This window comes from Elephantulus edwardii, unplaced genomic scaffold (assembly GCF_000299155.1).
Source record: "Elephantulus edwardii isolate Elephantulus edwardi_28Jun2011 unplaced genomic scaffold, EleEdw1.0 scaffold00080, whole genome shotgun sequence".
NCBI classification, from domain to species: Eukaryota; Metazoa; Chordata; class Mammalia; order Macroscelidea; family Macroscelididae; genus Elephantulus; species Elephantulus edwardii.
In genome coordinates this window covers 1,381,337-1,398,632 of record NW_006399830.1, presented here as the reverse complement: position 1 = coordinate 1,398,632, position 17,296 = coordinate 1,381,337, and the positions used below count along the sequence as shown (strand labels likewise).

The following is a 17,296-nucleotide window of genomic DNA, read 5'->3' as shown; positions in this document are numbered from 1 at the left end:
GTGGTGCCCCGTGCCCGCTGTCCCTCATGGTGATGGTGCCCTGTGTCCGCTGTCCCTCATGGTGACGTGGTGCCCCGTGCCCGCTGTCCCTCATGGTGATGGTGCCCTGTGTCCGCTGTCCCTTGTTTGACAGGACTCACCGTCACAAGCAGCCCCCAGCACGTGGGTAGGAAGGTCTGCAGCCCCCGGTACATCCTGGAGGCGGTTCCTCACGTGAGCGCGGCCGCGCAGTGACATGTCTTCATCCCTGTTGACTTTCCGATCTGATGCATCTCTGTGTAAACTGCACACGGCGCTTCTGTCCCTCTCTCTGTGCTCAGAACACATAACTAATCAGACCCTCCATTCCTGATAGCAAGTCAAGGTGGGGCAGAGGTGGGTCCCTCTTGTGCAATGGAGCAGGTCTCCGGATGCTGGGGCAGTGTTGTGGGTCCCTGGCTATGAGCTGTCCAGGTGGACATTTGGGGCCGTGTCCACCTCAGGCACCCAGGCACCCCCTCGTAGCCTGAAGGGACTGGGGTACTGGAAGGTGGTGTCGTGGGGCACAGGAGGGTGGTGCTGTGGGTCCCGGGCTGGGAGAGGGTGGGGTACTGGATGGCTGTGACAATGGATGGTGGTGGGTCCCTGGCTAGGGGGCTGGGGGTGGGGCAGTGCTGTGGGTCCCTGGCTGGGGGGCTGGGGGTGGGGCAGTGCTGTGGGTCCCTGGTTAAGGGCTGGGGGTGGGGCAGTGCTGTGGGTCCCTGGTTAAGGGCTGGGGGTGGGGCAGTGCTGTGGGTCCCTGGTTAAGGGCTGGGGGTGGGGCAGTGCTGTGGGTCCCTGGCTGGGGGTGGGGCAGGGGTGCTGGAGGGCTGTGCTCCTGTTGGTCCTCAGGGCTGGGGCTCAGGAAGGAGGCTCAGGCATGCAGCCGCTGACATTTCAAACAAGGGCATCTCTTTTGGAAAAGAGTGGGTAGAAAATTGCCAGGTTCCTTATAAGCGGAAGGCTCATGGTGCCGGTGGCGATGGTCCCTGCGCTGTCGCTACGTCACCAGTGGGCAGCCTGGCTAATCTTAGATGCTCACCGGGGGTGGGAGGACAGAGCCCCTTGCCTGTCCTTCCTCTGCTTCCGAGCGCTCCTCATTCTCAAGCCCCAGGCCCTCCCCCAGGATAATACTGAAGGTGCACAGGGAACAGGGACCCCAGAACCGTCTTCCTGCCAGGCCACCTCAGATGTAGCCCTGGAGCCACCCCGCAGGATAGACCCTCAACTGTCAGAGGAAGGGGGTCCTCTCTCCCACCCCTCAGGTCTCCTGCACCTCTGACCTCAGTCTTGCCCATCTGAGATCTCGAACCTGCAGCAGAGAGTGTGTGTGTGCAGTGGCACTGCTACCCACAGGGGTATCTGCTCCTGACTGTGCCGTGACCAGCACACTGGAGTGTCCAAGGACAGCCCTGACCTCTCATGCACTTGCTGGGGTGTTGATGACGGCATGAAGGCGTGGAGAGGTCTGCACGGGGTGGGACGGCCCAAGGCAGGGACCACATTTTCCCCACCAAGAGGCTTCTGAGGCCCCACGATCTGCTGGGATGGAGCTCCTCAAGATGAAGGCCTGTGTCACCCACAGATGTCACCCAGCCAGAGAAGAGATGTCTGCATGAGGGGCTGGGGACACGTCACGTGTGAGTTTAGTGGTCAGGACATCTCCATGAGGACCTACAGCTCCACAGCTAGAAGACAGACTCAGGTGGCCAGAGGAAGGGAACAGGCCTTCCCCAGGAAGGTCGGCAGATGGCCAGCAAGCCGGGGAAAGGTACTCATGCTTTCAGCCATCTGGCGCTGGCTTACCTGCAGGTGCTGACCACCCAGCAGGCTCCAGCTCTCAGTGACCCCATGCACAGCACCACTGGCGCCACCCAGGCTTCCCCTTCGTGATGGCTGACGAGTGGGCCCTGCATCGTCCCAGTGCTGTGGGAAGGGATCTGGTCCTACTTCAGCTGGCATGCACCCTGTCCACCGTCAGCTCTGCTCATCTTGGGGCCCCCGCACAGACTCACACTCTTTCCCAGTGTCCCCCAGCTGCTGTAGGAATTAGCCCTGGCCCTGTGCATCCTATGCTCAGCCCAGCCCTCACCTCGTCTGCCTGTGCCTGGCCCATTAGCTCTCAGGACACAGCCGAGTGGGGTCCCCATGAAAAAGTCAGAGGCCATCAGGCTCTGAGGGAGCAGCTCCCCCAAGCAGTGAGCTGCACAGCCTGCACTTGGGGCTGTGAGGAGGGCTGGACGCGTCCATGCTCGTCACGGTCCCGCACAGTTGCAGGCTGCTGTGAACATGACCTGCCTTCTGCCCGCACGTCTTCTTCCTGCTCTTGAGCTCAGACGGCAGGGTGCTTCTGCCGCTCTAACTGGGAGCTTCTCCAGGCTGCCCTCAGGACTCAGTGGCCTCTCTGTATTCGTTCAGCGGTGCCATGCCTCAGTGTGGACACGCCGGAGCTGACCGAGCCAGGAGCCTGCTTTCTCGTTGCTCTGACCATGAGCTGTGCTGTGGGCTCTCTGGTGCTCCGCGGAGGTAATAGAGTCAGAGGGCACACTGCTGAGAGCTGCTTCCCACGTGCTGTGTGTCACATCATGTGTCGCACAGGCTGGGCAGGACCCGGCTGTGGGACCAAGATTCTCAGGGACCTCGGAGGTGAAAGGTTACCTCAGTGTGGTCTTCACGCTCCTCTTTTGGTCTGAGAATGAGTGTCTGCGCCATCTGTCAAAGGCACTGTCGCCCTTACTCATTTCTGAGAGCTCTTTGTATATGATGAGCTTCAGTTGTTCTTGTGTTAGGTTGCAAGTGGGTGTCCCTCATTTTGCCATTTAATCTTTTACCTTTGTTTGAGGTATAATTTTTAACGGAATTTTTCCAATTTTCTTCTTCTAGCTTTTTGGTTTGGGGCAAGTTTTTGGTTTTCTCAAATCAGAGTTAGGAAAGAATTCCCACACGCTTTCTTACGTGGTTTCACTTTCCACACTGAAGTCTGATGTGGTTGGAATTGTTTTGCTCGTGTAAAGCGTGCACCTGTCCTGACTCCTGATGACCCACCTGACAGGATCCGCCCATCAGGTTCTCTGAGCTCCACAGCACCGAGCACTTCACCTCTGCGCCCCTGCACCACCTGGGCCTGTTTTAAGCTGTGGTGACTCGGGGCTGTGGGTCTTGTGCTGGGTGCGCTGTGCCCACGGGGGCAACCTGTGAACTCTGGCTCGACAGCTGCAGTTTGGCTCTCCCTCAGGTGTTCGCTGTACTGGACAGCCCTTTCTGCTTTCCTCATTGTCCACTTTTCAGATGCAGGAGAATTGTAAATAGCCTGGCTTGCATCAGGCCCCCTTGATTTTCATTTGCTTCTTCTGATCTGAAAGTTGGACAGTGAATAAGGAAAATGGAAGAAGAATCACAGCCTTTGGGTTATGGTGTTGGTGAAGAGTATTGTATACACCGCAGACTGTCTAAAGAACAGAGTTGAAGGCAGTCACCATCCAGAGTACTGCTTAGAGCAAGAAAGCTGGGGTTTCATCTCACTTATTTTGGGCATATTTTCAAAAGGGACCGGTCCCTAGAGAGAGACCTCATGCTGGCAAAGAGTAGAGGGTCAGCAACAGCGAGGAAGACCCTTGGTGAGATGGATTGACACAGACTATGTGAGATAGGCTTGGGCATGGGAGAGACCATGAGGTCTGTTGTTCACAGGGCTGCGATGAGGCCTAGTCAGTGGCACCTGACGAGAAGTCCACCTGTGAGCTTGCTGAGGCGTCACTGTGTGACCTGCCATGAGTGTGGGTCACAGAGCTGCCCAGCTTTTCACTCAGTCTCCATCCTGCAGCTGACTCCTTGGCTCTTAGGTTTCTTGACCTTGTTCTCCACTGACCTTGGGTTCCTCCACGTCTGAAGCTTTGCTGGCGACCTGGGAACTTGCTGGCCTTTGCAGTTGCACGAGTCATTTCCTTTTAGTGGAATCTGTATGTGTATTCATTGGTTTTGCTCTCTAGAGATGAGAAAGCCTGCTTTTCCTCACCAAACTGAGGGGCCATCTTTCTTCCAACAGGTCGTATACGTACTGTGTTTCTGTATCAGTTCTTTGTCTCCTTCCAGAGTCCATGTATCATTTCAGAAGCCACTGTGGACAGTCCAATTACGGGCATTTGAAGGCTTTGTCATGATCATTTCCCACTGTCCCTCGTTGCCCCAGTTGATGAGAGTTTTCCCGGTGGCTTTTTGTCTTAGAACAAGACTAGTGAAACATGTTCATGTGTCTGTTGAGAGATTTATCTGGAAGGAATGGCCCACGTGCTTGTACAGGCTGCCAAGTCTCAAGTCCATGGGCCAGAAGTCAGGCTGGAGGCCTCACTTGACACCTGTAGCTGCAAGGGCTGGTACACCCAAGATTGGCAGGTCAGATGGGCAGGTTGCTGCCTTACAGGCTTCGTCGGCTGTGGACCAAAGATCCGGAGGTCAGATAATGAAAGCCGTGATCCATATCAGCAAAGAAGTCAAAAGGCTTTGCCAGGCATCCGTCTCTGATGGATATAGGCCACACCCACAAGGAAACTTGTCCACTGATTGGCTGCTCGTAGCAAATCTCATTGTGGAAGTGATCACATTATTGGATCTCATGCAGGAATTGATTCTATTCTATCTTATCTTCAGGTGATGTGATTACATTGTATCAGATCTCATGGTGGAGCAGAAGTTTGTGTGTCAGCTTGGCCAGGCTGTCACTCTCAGCAGTTAGGCAGTTATGATGCAGAGGCCCCAGGAAGAAATTGGATACAATGTAGTTACCACCTGTAAGGAGATCACCCCCCCCCATGAAATCAGATACAGCGTCATCTCCAATGTAATGACCTCTAGGAGGAGATATGATACAATGTATTCAACGTCATGATGAGCTCAGCCTCCTGCAGCCCTGGAGTACAGCTCTGGTGGCCTAGGCAAGAAGCTGTGCTTCAGTCCTACAGGCACTCGGTTCGAGGCCACCTGCTGCTCCACAGGAGAAAGATAAGCATTTTCCTCTTGTGTGATTAACTGCCTCTGAAAACCCGCCAGAGGGTCGGCTGCAGGTCTCACTATACACAACACTGAACAGGACAGCAAGTGATGGGGATGATAGTGACATTGTTTGTTACCAGATCTCTTCCTGAAGTTATTACATTGTACCTAGAGCACGTTGTTGTTTTTCCTCATTTCAGCTGACTTCCAATCTGGACTCTAGCAGCTACACTATAATCATCCTCATTCCTGTAGAGTTCATAGGGTTTTTAAAGGCCTGTTATTTAAGAAGGGAATGGCCAATCCTGCTTCCTAGTCATTCTTAATCTGGGAGCTCTATCTACTAACCCTTGTGACATTTGACACACCAGTGACAGAATGTTCAGTATCACAGCAACCCCAAGTTATCTCAGTACAGGAAATTGACAAACAAGTGCTGTACCACCTAGATTTGTAACTCTGATAGCAAATTAGTTTTCACACCAGGCCCAAGAGGCACAAACCTGAGGGCCCAACTGACTTTTAATCCCAAAGTCTCACCTATTGGGTCCTGATTAATTTAAACAAGAGGCTTGTAGCCCACACCTGATTGTTACCTAAATCATGATGACCAGTCAGTTTACACCTGACTGTCAATTGATTCTCGAATCTAACTGCTTCACACAGGAGGCTCCAAACTAGAGCCTCTTAGGCAGGACCCAACTGACTTTTAAATACAAAGGCCCACCCACTTGGTCCCTATTGGTTTAAACAAAGATTCTTACCACTAGACATTGGTAGCAGCAACCAGGAAATCAAAAGATAAATTGCATTGGGAAAATCTGCTGTGAAGGACCTCTCCAGAGTACTGAAGAGTAATGATGTCAGTCTGGAGACTAAGGAGTGCCTGATCCAGGCCATGGTCTTTGCGGTTACTTGCTGTGTGTCAGAAAGCTTAACAATGACTAGGAATGATAGGACAATTGATCCTTTGAGCTGTGGTGTTGGAGAAGAGTATTGAATGTACCATGGACTGCTAAGAGAACAAAAAGGTTCATCCTCGAGAAAAAGAAACCAGGCTGCTCCTTGGAGTCAGGGATTCTGAAGCTCTCTGTCTGACATACTTTGGGCATGTTGCAAGGAGAGACTAGTCCTTGGAGAGGGACATCATGTTGGGGAGGTTGGAGGGACAGCACAAGAGAAGAAGACCCTCAGTGACATAAAGCAGGGTTCAGAACTGTTGAACATAGAGTCGCTGTGAGTCTCAAGCTACTTGATGGCACATAACAACAGCTACCATTGAACCAATAGGTAGCATCATGATGGATGGAGAAGAGACTGAAACTGTCAACAGCTTCATCTTACTTGGACCCAAAGTTAACACTCTTGGTACCAGCAGTCAAGAAATAGACACATTGGACTGGAAAAGTTTTCAGTTAGAGACCTCTCCAAATTATTGAGGAATAATGTTGTCTGAGGACTAAGCTGTGTCTGATTCAGGCCATGGTCTTTCTGATCACTTCCTTTGCATCTGAGAGCTGGACAGTGAATAAGGATGACAGAAGAATTTATTTCTTTGAGCTGTGGCATTAGAGAAGAGCCCTGAACATAGATGGCCAAGAGAACAAACAGATATTATCTTGGAGACAGTGCAGCCGGAGCGCTCTTTAGAGGCAGGAATGATGAGGCTCTGTGTCACATACTTCAAGAATATTGCTAGGAAGGGCTATTCCTTGGAGAGGGACATGATGGTGTAAAGGGTAGAGGGTCAGTGAAGGAGAGGAAGACCCTCACCCAGGTGGATTGGCATGGCGATTGCCACAGTGGGTTCTAGTGTGTCGGGAAGTGTGAAGATGACACAGGACAGGGTTCAGATCTGGTGTTCATTGCTTCTCTATGAGTTGTACTTGACAGCCGGAAGGACAAGAGCCCATCATGAAGCTCTAGGCTGATCTCATGAGTTTGATTACATTGTATCAGGTCTCTTCCTAGAGGTGACTACACTGAACCTAGAGTCCATCATGGACATAACATTGTATCAGATTTCATGGGGGCAAAGGGGGTGTGGGGTGAGCTCCTATCTGGAGGTAACTACATTGTATCCAGTCTCTTGGTCAGGCCTGTCTGCATCTTCACTGCCAAACTACTGAGAGTGGGGCCTGCCCAAGTTGACACACAATCTTCACAAGTTTCCAAATAAACCTTACTCTGTTTTAGCAGCCCCACCTCTGAGAAAGTCCAGTCTTGGCAGGATTGTGTGAGCTGGAAGGATCCATGCTGGGAAGTCTGCTTTTCTCGGGTCAGGACACGTCCCTGCCTCCCTCCTGTCCAATCCTCACCTGCTTCCTATAGGAGCCTTCTAGAGATAGTGTGCCCACCTGGCACGTTTCTTGTTGAGTTTACTGCTAAGTGTTGTAGCCTCTTTTTTATTTTCCTTGTAATGGAATCTTTTCTTCAGTTACATTTTCTTGCTGTGCGTTTATCAATGAAGATTGAATTCTGCATGTTAAATCTGTAACAGTATGAGATAGATAGATAGATATATGTGTGTGTGTGTGTGTGTGTGTGTGTGTGTGTGTGTAGAGAGAGAGAGATCGAGATCGATCTTCATTTGTATATATACACATAGACACACACTTATGTCCCCTGCTCAGGGAGCCAATTAGTAGGGTCATGTCTTGCCTCAGGTGGTGCAGACCCTGGACCCCTGCACCCCAGGATCCCATGCTGGCTGCTTGACCCTGTGGGCTGAAGGGTGAAGTGGGGAAGGTGACACCAGAGAGCCGTGGGGCAGGTGTCAGAAACCTTGGCATTGGAACGAGTGGCAGGATGGAGGATGAGCCTCAGAAATCTAGGGGCTGGGGGTGGGAGTCTGGGGGTCAGGGAGACATGTTTCAGAGACCCTGCGGCCAGGAGTGGATGTCAAAAGCCTGAGGACGGGAGGCGTGTGGCAGCCTGAAGACTCGTCCTTGGGTCCAGTGCAGTTCTGGGGCTGAGGGCCAGGCACCACTGCTAGTGGGGGGACTGGGATAGAATGGACATCAGAGGTTCGAGGGCTGTGAGGCGAGCATCAGAGGCCAGACGACTGAGGGGCAGACATTCGAGGCATCCTCAGCACGGCCCCCACTGCGCCCTCCCCTTTGCTGCACCTGCCTGCACTAGCCGAGGGGGGCATGCAGGACCTGGCTGGCCTTCCTGACGGTTCTTTCGGAGACACTTGGAGGAGGAAGGGCGCCCGCCTGCGGCTGCCCGGCTGCTCATGTTTATTCACGCGGGGGCTAAAAAAAGCCGCTTGCCATGCGCACAGCCACCGTGCTTCCACGGGCGCTGGTTTCATTTGGGTTTTTATGAAGACAGGATGCACCCTGAATACTAAGCCCTTCTCCCCAGTGTCACCCTGGGAGCTCAGTCCCAGCCGACCTCGAGGCCCCTGGCCCCCTCCCTCCTTCTCTGTGCTTGTGGCCTGGGCAGGACCTGGGCCAGCCTGGGCCCCTCTGGTGACCTTGCTTCATAACCCACTTCCTGGCAGGAGGGCGTGACGAGGACATGGCTGCCAGGCCCGCTGAGGATGGAGACTCTGCCAGGAGTCATTTACACCCTCATCACTGTGACACAGCCCAAGCCACAGCCACAGGTGGCACTGTGGGTGACAGGGCCCAGCCCAGGCCAGCGGCATCGGCTGGAGGTTCGGAGGCCCAGAGATGGGACCGTGTGCCCCTGCTGGTTCTTGTCACCACGCTTCAACTCTGTTGTGGAGCCCAGGCCTACATCTCACCCAGGACAGTACTGTGGTCATGGAGCACCCTGCCCGTGGTCTGTCCTCTCCCACCGTGTGGACAGGTCAAGGGGTGCTTGGGGTGGACACAGGGCACAGATGGTGAAGGAGGGCACTGAGCCCACACGATGGCAGGGTGCTCAGGGAGGTGCCCAGCCAGGAGGAAGCGATGGGTCCTGGTTTTGCGGCAGCGTACTGGCTGTGGCCCTGGCCTTGGAAGGCGGTTAGTAGCTCAGCCAGTCCCTCAGAGGAACACCGGCCAGGAGAACCCGAGGCTCGGGGAGCATCTGGGCCAGGGGGCGCTCCCTCCACCACCCTCTGTCAGGTGGACACAGTTCTGGGTGCCTCAGCAGCTCACAGACACCTTGGGTTTTTGAACCTGTTTAGGGCACGTGGGTGAAAACCCAGTTTTTTATAGCGAGGATGGAAGGGGCCATGGTGATTGGACATGCACCTCATCTTTCAGAGAAAAGTAGCCAAAAGTACAGAGGGAGCTGGAGCATCCCCTGGGGCTGCCAACGGCCACCAGCCTCCTCCCCACCCCAGCCCTGCCCTCTTCTCTGTCACTGTCGCCCACTGGCCGGGGGGCCCTGCCCGGAACTGAAGTGTGTGATGCCCAGGTCAGGTGACGGCAGTGCAGTGAAGCTGGTAAGGACCATCTGACAAGGGACCCTCCAAGGTGGGTGACTCTGAATTCAGGACCCTCCCAGGTCTAGGAGCACCCAGCACAGATGTGGACACATCACTACGCGCCAGGTGGAGACCTCTGGCACCTGGCCCAGGCCCTCTGTCCCTCTCTGGAGCTCCTGGGAACAGGAGGGAGGTAGAGAGGAGGCCCCCAGGGCATTGGGGGGAGGTAGAGACAGAGCTGTTGTGGGCTGTGTAGGACCACAGCAAGGTGGGGAGTCTGTGAAAAGAGCGACAGGGAAGGGGCAGTAGTGCTGTGGACCCTGGACGCCAGGTTGTGCCAAGGGGGCTACTTCTGATAGGCTGGAGAGGAGGAAGGGGCTGTGCCCGAGAAAAAGCACCAGACGACCAGGGTGACCCCTTCTTTTTACCGGGAGAGAAACATCGTGGGCCTGGGTCTCTGCCCTCCCGAGTCGTCCTGCCCCTTGCTGGCCCCACCTCACCTGGCCCGTCAGGTATGGGATGCAGCGGCTGTCCTGGCTTCAGTGAGCCCAGACCACGGCCCCTACCCCAGCACCTGACCCACCCACACTGCTCCTGGACACTGGTGCAACCTGGAGAAGGGGGTAGAGCGGGGCCTCAGCCCTGGCCCCTCACCCCATGGGTCTTCCAGAAGCTTCTGTGCCCCTCCTCCTCTCAGAGCTGCCTTCAGTGAGGAGAGGTATTGATTTGGTTTCGAGGCCGGGTGATCTATAAATATGCATGAGGGTTGGTGGTTATTTAACTGAGCTTTTTAATTCTCCTTGCATTGCTGCCTCTGCCCAGCGGGGTCTCTTAGTATGCGCCTCAGGCACTCAGGGGCCCAGCCGCCAGCCCTACTCCCTCCTGCTGCACCGTCCGGGGGGGCTGGGCCCTGGTTGGCTGGACAGGTCCTCTAGAGGCCCATCCTCTGCCCTGGGGGCCAAGGGGACTGACTCAGCTCAGCCCTCCGAGACCCTGGGGCAGCCACATCTCTTGGGAGCAAGTAGAGAGCACAGGGAGGCGTTTGCTTCTCTGGACCCTTAAAGGTCAAAACTGCTGTTCTCACTCTTGCCGTAGGGGGAAACTGAGGCCCAGAGCAGCAGGGTGTGCTCAGAGCACCTGCACCCTAACAACTGAATGGAGCTCCACCCAAGGAGCTGCCAGGTTCCTGGGCCCCCTGGGGGTCCAAGCTGGGTGTCCACATGCTGCCACGGGATTGGATGTCAGAGAGCCGGTCCATGGCCCTAGCCTTGGAGAGGATGCCTGGGCTGGGCAGCACCCCAGGTCATGGTGGCCCTCAGCGTGTCTGCTCTGTGCTCTCGGGGGGTCACATGCTCTCCCAGCCTCAGCATCTGCACTTCTCATAACAGCTTGTGGGGTGATGCTTCTTGAACACCCATGCCAATCCTATTAGAATCCCCCTCCCCTCCTCCTTAGCACCTGCTAGGGAGCCCTGGACCCCACCTCTCTTTGAATCCTCCTCCTCCTCAGCCCACCAGGGAGCCCTGGACCCCACTTCTTCTTGCTTTGCACACCATCTTCGTGACCCCACTCAGTGTTTGTTCTGACCTCCTGCCCTCATCTAGAGCCTGTCAGCTCCCCAGCCCTAGTCCCTTGGAGGGCCACAGCTGCCCAGCACATCTCCTTTGGGCTGCAGTTGGCCACCTCCATGCTGGTAGCACCATCAGGTATCCCAGCTGCCACCTCTGAGCTTGACAGCGCCGTCGGGCTCCCGGGCCGCCTCTGAGCTGACAGCGCCGTCGGGCACCTGGGCCACCATCCCCTCTGAGCTGACAGCGCCGTCGTCGGGCTCCCGGGCCGCCTCTGAGCTGGGCTGCTTGGCAGACAAGTCTAGTGTACAGTCAGTGATCGCTGTGCACTTCAAAGGACGGCTCAGAAGTCTCCCTTCTGAGATTCCGTCAGGATCTGCACAGCTTTCTCAGCCGGGAATCAAACAACACAACACGTTTCCTGCAGCGGTTTACAGCTGTCCCATGTCTTCCTCGAGCTTTCGTCTCCCTCAGATGTCCCCAGAGTCCTCTGAATGTACTTGTGGTCCCAGCTCTGCTGGCAGCTTCTTGCTGGGGGCCACTGTGGTACCAGTGTGGGACTGGGAGGGGAAGCTGGGCTCAGCGGCACCTGCTCTGTCACTTGCAGGGAGGCAGCAGGGGAGGCAGGCCGTGTCCCCTCTGGCCAACATCTTAGGACTGCCTTTTTTTTTCATAAGTTTTTATTTTATACTGGTTTACTTACAAAGTTTGCATATGTTGTTTTCACACTGAATCTTTCGCATTTCCTGTACCCGCCCTTCCCACTACCCATCAAATTGTGCGACCCTGTGATTGCCCCCTGCCCATCCTCTCCCCCCTCCTCCTACCCTCCCCCTCTTGGATCCTCACATCCGTTTTACTAGTTATCAATTTCTACACTAAGGTTTTCGTTCAGTATTTGTCCTTGTGGATCAGAGTTGGTTCATTCAGCATAACGCTCTCCAGTTCCTCTCGTGTTAGGTAGTACTTTAGAAAATCATTACTCCTGCGTGCTGCATGTGAACGCACCCCAGATTCTCAGTGCATTCGATTGTGGTTGAACATTCTGGTTGTTCCCATGTTCTTGCGATAGTGAACAATGCCACTATGAACATTGGGGTACACATCCCCGATTGTCATTTTCTCAGGGTAATATGGAATTTCAGTGTTCAGCTTTTGAGGAAACGCCAAACTGTCTTCCAGAGTAGTTGTACCATTTTACAGTCCCACCAGCAATTACATGCTATGCATCAGAAAGCTGGACAATGACTAGAGGTGATAGGAGAGTTGATGCCTTTGAGCTGTGGTGCTGGTGAAAGAGTATTGAGTATACCATGAACTGTCAGGAGAACAAAGAGGTCTGTCCTGGAGAGGACGAAACCAGGCTGCTCTTGGGAGGCAAGGATTGTGAAGCTCCATCTGACATACTTTGGACATGTTGCAAGGAGGGACCAGTCCTTGGAAAGGGACATCATGCTTGAGGGTGGAGGGACAGCGCAGGAGAGGAAGACCCTCGATGAAATGGATTGACTCAGTGACTGGGGTAATGGGAGTAGGTGTGTCGGAAACAGTGAGATTGGCACAGGATAGAGCAGGGTTCAGAGCTGCTGTACACAGGGTCACTATGAGTTGCAAGTGACTCGATGGCACTTAACAACAGCAAATCAACAGTGTCTGAGTTACCTTGGGACTGTCCTGAAGGGAAAGAGGGCACTTTTGCTTCTCCCTGGTGACAGTGACAGAGCACCAGCTCCTTGAGCACTGTCAGCTTTTCTGTAGCAGAGGTGACAGTGTTGACAGGTATGAGGATTGAGGCCTGGGTTCCCCCCTAGACTGGCTGTCAGGCGCCACCAGCTGCTCTGGGGCTGAGGGGGATCACATTTGGACACCTCTGAAGCCCACTGAGGCACGTTGACAAAGAGAAGGGCTTGAATGCATAGATGAGTGGATGGAGTGTGAGTACATAAAGAAGCCACAGTGGTCCTTGGGTGAGAAGGCGAATGGGTCCCGAGGGGTTGGTGGTTGGGGGGGGTTAGCACACAGAGGGGTGTGGGGTGGGTGTGTTAGATCACATGGGGGGTGGGGGGGTTAGTGCACGAAAGGGTGTCAGGGTCAGGGGTGGGGGTGCTAGCTCACAGAGGGCTGGGGGTTGTTAGTGCATGGAGGCATGTGGGGGTGGGTGGGTGGGGTGTTTGCACACAGGGGGCTGTGGGTCGGTGGGAAGGTGGGGTGTTTATGAGGGTGTGTTAGCACACAGAGGGTTGTGGCTGGTGGTGGGAGGATAGATGAGTTAATGGGTGGGTGGGTGGATGGGAGGTTGGTAGCTGGGGATACATAGGTTATTGGATGGATAAGTGGACTAAGGATGTGTGGTGTCTGACGCCTGGTTTCACGGGTGAGCAGATGAGGTGGATCTTCAGGTGGTAGAAAGGTGAGTTAATGCGTGAGTGAGTGGGTGGACGGATAGCTGGGCTTTGGACGGGTGGATGGGGTGACGGTGGGTGGATTCTTGGGTGGTCTGGGAGAACAGGTGCTTGGAAGGAGGGGATGAATGAACCCAGGAACACCAAGCCCTTGGCCTGGAGCCGTGGTGAGGTCGTGAGGGAGCTGGAGCAGAGAGCCAGGTGGTGTCCCTGCCCTCGGTCATCAGGTAGAGAAAGTCCGTCTACCTGCAAGTCGACGTCATGCAGGGCTCGCCAGTTCCCAGCGTACTATCTAGTGGGCTCCTGCTCTTGTCCTCAGACTTCCTGAAAGAGAGGTGACCACAGGGGTCACGGAGACCCCTTCAGACCACAGTCCCTGGCATGATCTGCCTCCACACCCCTGCCTGTAGTCAGTCCTTCGTGGAGCCTGGGCTCCCGGAAGCCCGTGCCTGACCAAAGGGCGTGTACCAGCGAGGATGAGGCCACAGGCTTGATCCAACATGGACTTACCAACTTGGCCCCACCCAGGCCTGTGTCCCCAGCCCACTGTCTCCTGTCCTGATGGAAACGTGACCTGGAAGCCCAGTGGCCAGTAGCCATTCCTGCGGAGAGAGCTACTGGAGCCTTGCCCTCTGGAGGAAGGGTGGCTGGAGGGCTGTGGCCAGGTCTGCACTGTCCACCGTCCTACATCTTATGGCCCAGGCCACCAAGCCTTGTCCACGTGTCCTCCTGCAGGAGCCACGGCTGTCGCCTCTCCTGACATTTGGGACTCTGCAGCTCTGTGTGTGCTGTGTCCCCTTTCATCTCTGATACGTCCTTGTTCCATGGACTAAGGACCCTGCACCTGAAACTCCAGTGAGACGGAAGGAACATGACCCCCTCCCCCTGTGCTGGGCCAGGGTCGGGGTGGTGGAGGGGTGAGGCCGCGGGCCTGAGCACAGCCAGCTCCAAGAGGGGGCCACAGCCTCGTCTGAGAGAAGGGGGTCCCAGCACTCTCTGGCTCAGGGAAGGAAGGGTTGCAGCACTAGTGTACCCACTCCTCACCCTGGATCATGGACCACAGCCCCCCGGCCAGCTCTGTGCACCCCAAACCAAGTACACTGCCAACGAGAGCCTGAGGAGGAATTTCTGTGCTGCAAAGCCATCCATTTGGGAAGATCGCCCATCTTTCTCCTGAGGACCAGCTGGTGGATTCGAACTGCCAGACTCTTGATTTGCAGCCCAGTTGATACCTCATCACCCCACAGAGCCTTTCCATACAGCCTGTTGTGTGTTGCTGTCAGACGACTCCTAGCTGACCTCATGTGTGTTTGGGGGGACAGTGTGACCTCATGGGAGCAGAGTACCCGGCCCTCTTCCACGGAGCTGCTCGTGGAGTCAGACCATGTATCTTTGGGTTCAGAGCACAGCTCCTTTCCACTAGGCCACCAGAGCGCTGGCTGTACAGCCTAGGAGTTCTGAGAGAGAGAGAGAGAGTGTGTGTGTGAGATACAGAGAACTTCACATTTGCCAACTCAGCGCTTTTTACGCTCAATTCCGTGACGTTGATTACGTTCATCAAGATGCACATCTTTCAGGCTTTTTGCATTTTTTTAATTTGCATTTTTGCGTGCTTAGACCCATCAAAGGCAGCACGTCTCTGGCAGGTGGGAGGGAGGGCTGAGGTGCAGATTCCTGTTTCTGTAAATACCGTTCTCTTGACTGGCAGCGAGCCGCCTTCGCCCGCTTGTCCTCAGAGGTCCCTCCTGTGACGCAGCCTGGGGCTCGAGGTGGGGGTCAGGGCATCAGTTTCCAGTGCAGAAAACTGTACACAGAGGCCCCTTCTAAGGCACACGGCAGCGTATTCCTGTGATGGGGATGGGGGTGCAGAAGTGCCCTCCAGCAGGAAGGCCTTGTTCTGCATGCGTGAACGCTGGGACCCTGCCGGGCCCTCGAGGCACAGCAGTCAGTGCTCTGCTGCTGACCAGAAGGTTGGTGGTTCTCACTGCCCAGTGGCTCTGCAGGTAAATGCCTGTTGCTTCTAGGACATGTGCATGACCGCTGTGGGCATCACCCAGCACGTCCAGGACATGTGCGTGACTGCCGTAGGCGTCACCCAACCCATCCAGGATGTGTACATGGCCAACGTGGGCGTCATCCAGCACGCACAGGATGTGCGTGTGTCCACTGTGGGCATCACTCACAGAACTTGCACGTGGCCACAGCGCGACAGGCCTTTACGTGTGGCTCACCACTGCGTCCCACCCCATGCACAGCCAGGCCGTCCTGTGTGGTGCTGGTCTCTCGGCCCGCCCGCTGGGCTCGATCCCTCGGCCCCAGTGACACACTCCTCTCCTTGCAGGGCGACTACGACCAGAGCCGGACCAAGGTGCTGCACCTGCGCATGAACCCGGCCGGCATGGCGCGGCAGCGGCTCCGTGAGGACCAGGTGCAGCTGCAGCAGGAGTGTGAACGGCTGCGGGAGCTGGTGCGCGCCCTGGAGCTGGGCGGCGCTGTGCCCGACCTCGAGGCTGCCTCGGGCCTGCCATCCGCCAGGGAGGTGGCAGGTACGTGCTGGCGGTGACTGCTGTGCGTTTGTCTCTCCAGTGACACCTGACTCCCAGGTCCTGGCACCCGTCCACAGTGGCCCCTGGGAAATGGGTGAGACCCTGCTCCTAGCCAGGGCCCCAAGGCCTCGAGGGGCCCGTGACAGTGTCTGGCAGTCTTTGCTGAGGGTGTGTGGACAGGTCCCCTCAGTAGGGAAGAGCTTGGCCGCAGCCAGAAAGGCAGCAGCTGGGACTCACTCAGGCCCTGAGCAAATGAATCCCATTTATCTGCCACGTGTGGCCCAGTAATCCTGAACAAACCCCTGCGCCCTACAAGAAGATGCCATCTCTCCCTGCCCGAGCTTCTGCAGCCGAACCAGCGCGCTCTCCCTCTCCACACAGTAGCCCTGCTCCCACGTCCATGCTCCCACGTCTGCGGGTCAGAGGGGGGCTTTGCGGGTAGATCCGTTGTGATGGCTGGGTCAGCTCACACTGCACAGCGTCGCAGTCCCCCATGCTGCCCAGGTAGCGTCCCCAGCAGTTCTCTTTGGTGGTGACCTTGCAGGGCCATGCTTTCTCGACACTCGCATCTTGTGTTCCCGGGGCTGTATGTTCTCAAGCAGTTTCCCACGTCCTTCACATCCACGTCGCCACATGTGGAGGGAGGCCGGGACCATGCCCTGGGGTCCCTGGCCTTCTTGGCCTGCCCCTCCGTTGCATCGGCCCTGCCTTCTTGTCCTGGGGGAGGTCTTGATTCCCCTTTGTGCCTGGTAGTTCTCACACAGATGGCCCCTGTTCAGGCCCTAAGGCAGGTGACACGCGCACACAGGTGACATTATCTTCAGTGTCCGTGGCAGACCAGGGCTCAGGGACCCCAGGTCTATGTTTTGAGCTCCCAGCTCTGTACTGGCATCACCCAGACCTCCTCTCACCCTGTTGCAGCCCTCACAATGGACTAGGCTGAGGCTAGTGCGGGAGACCGAGCACATCCCAGGCGCCCGGAGCTGTTCAGTGTGTGAGTGAGGCAGGCAGTTTAAACCCACCAGACTTTCTGCAGAAGGGTAAGGCCATGCTCATCTGGAGAGATAGAAGGGTGGAAACCCGCCGGGCAGTTCTGCTCTGTCCTACATGGTTGCCGTCAAGCAGAACCTGCCCGTCCAGTGGGTCAGGCTCGGTGATGGTGTCACCGCTGTCAGCTGTGCTCCCAGCCACTTGTGAGTGTGGTGGCCTCAGCCCCTCACCCCCTGGCACTGCCCAGCCCACAGCAGCAGCCCTGTAGCTTACTGACGTCATCCCTGGAGCCGATGATGTCATCCCGAGGGCTCCCGGCCACAGGGTCCAGGATCCAATCCTCCTGACTTTTCCTTGGAGGGGACATGGTGATCCTGAGGGCTCCCTCTCCCCCCGATT

The 17,296-nt window shown here is 55.9% G+C and overlaps 1 protein-coding gene across 1 annotated transcript in view; it reads left to right on the top strand.

Annotated features, from left to right (window-relative positions):
- The window catches only part of MAD1L1 (MAD1 mitotic arrest deficient-like 1 (yeast)), a 239,557-nt gene that overhangs the window by 155,864 nt on the left and 66,397 nt on the right, over positions 1 to 17,296 (top strand). Inside the window, exon 15 of the mRNA XM_006889608.1 lies at positions 15,703 to 15,907. Within this exon, the coding sequence (XP_006889670.1) occupies positions 15,703 to 15,907 (205 nt within the window). The remainder of the gene's footprint in view (positions 1 to 15,702; positions 15,908 to 17,296) is intronic.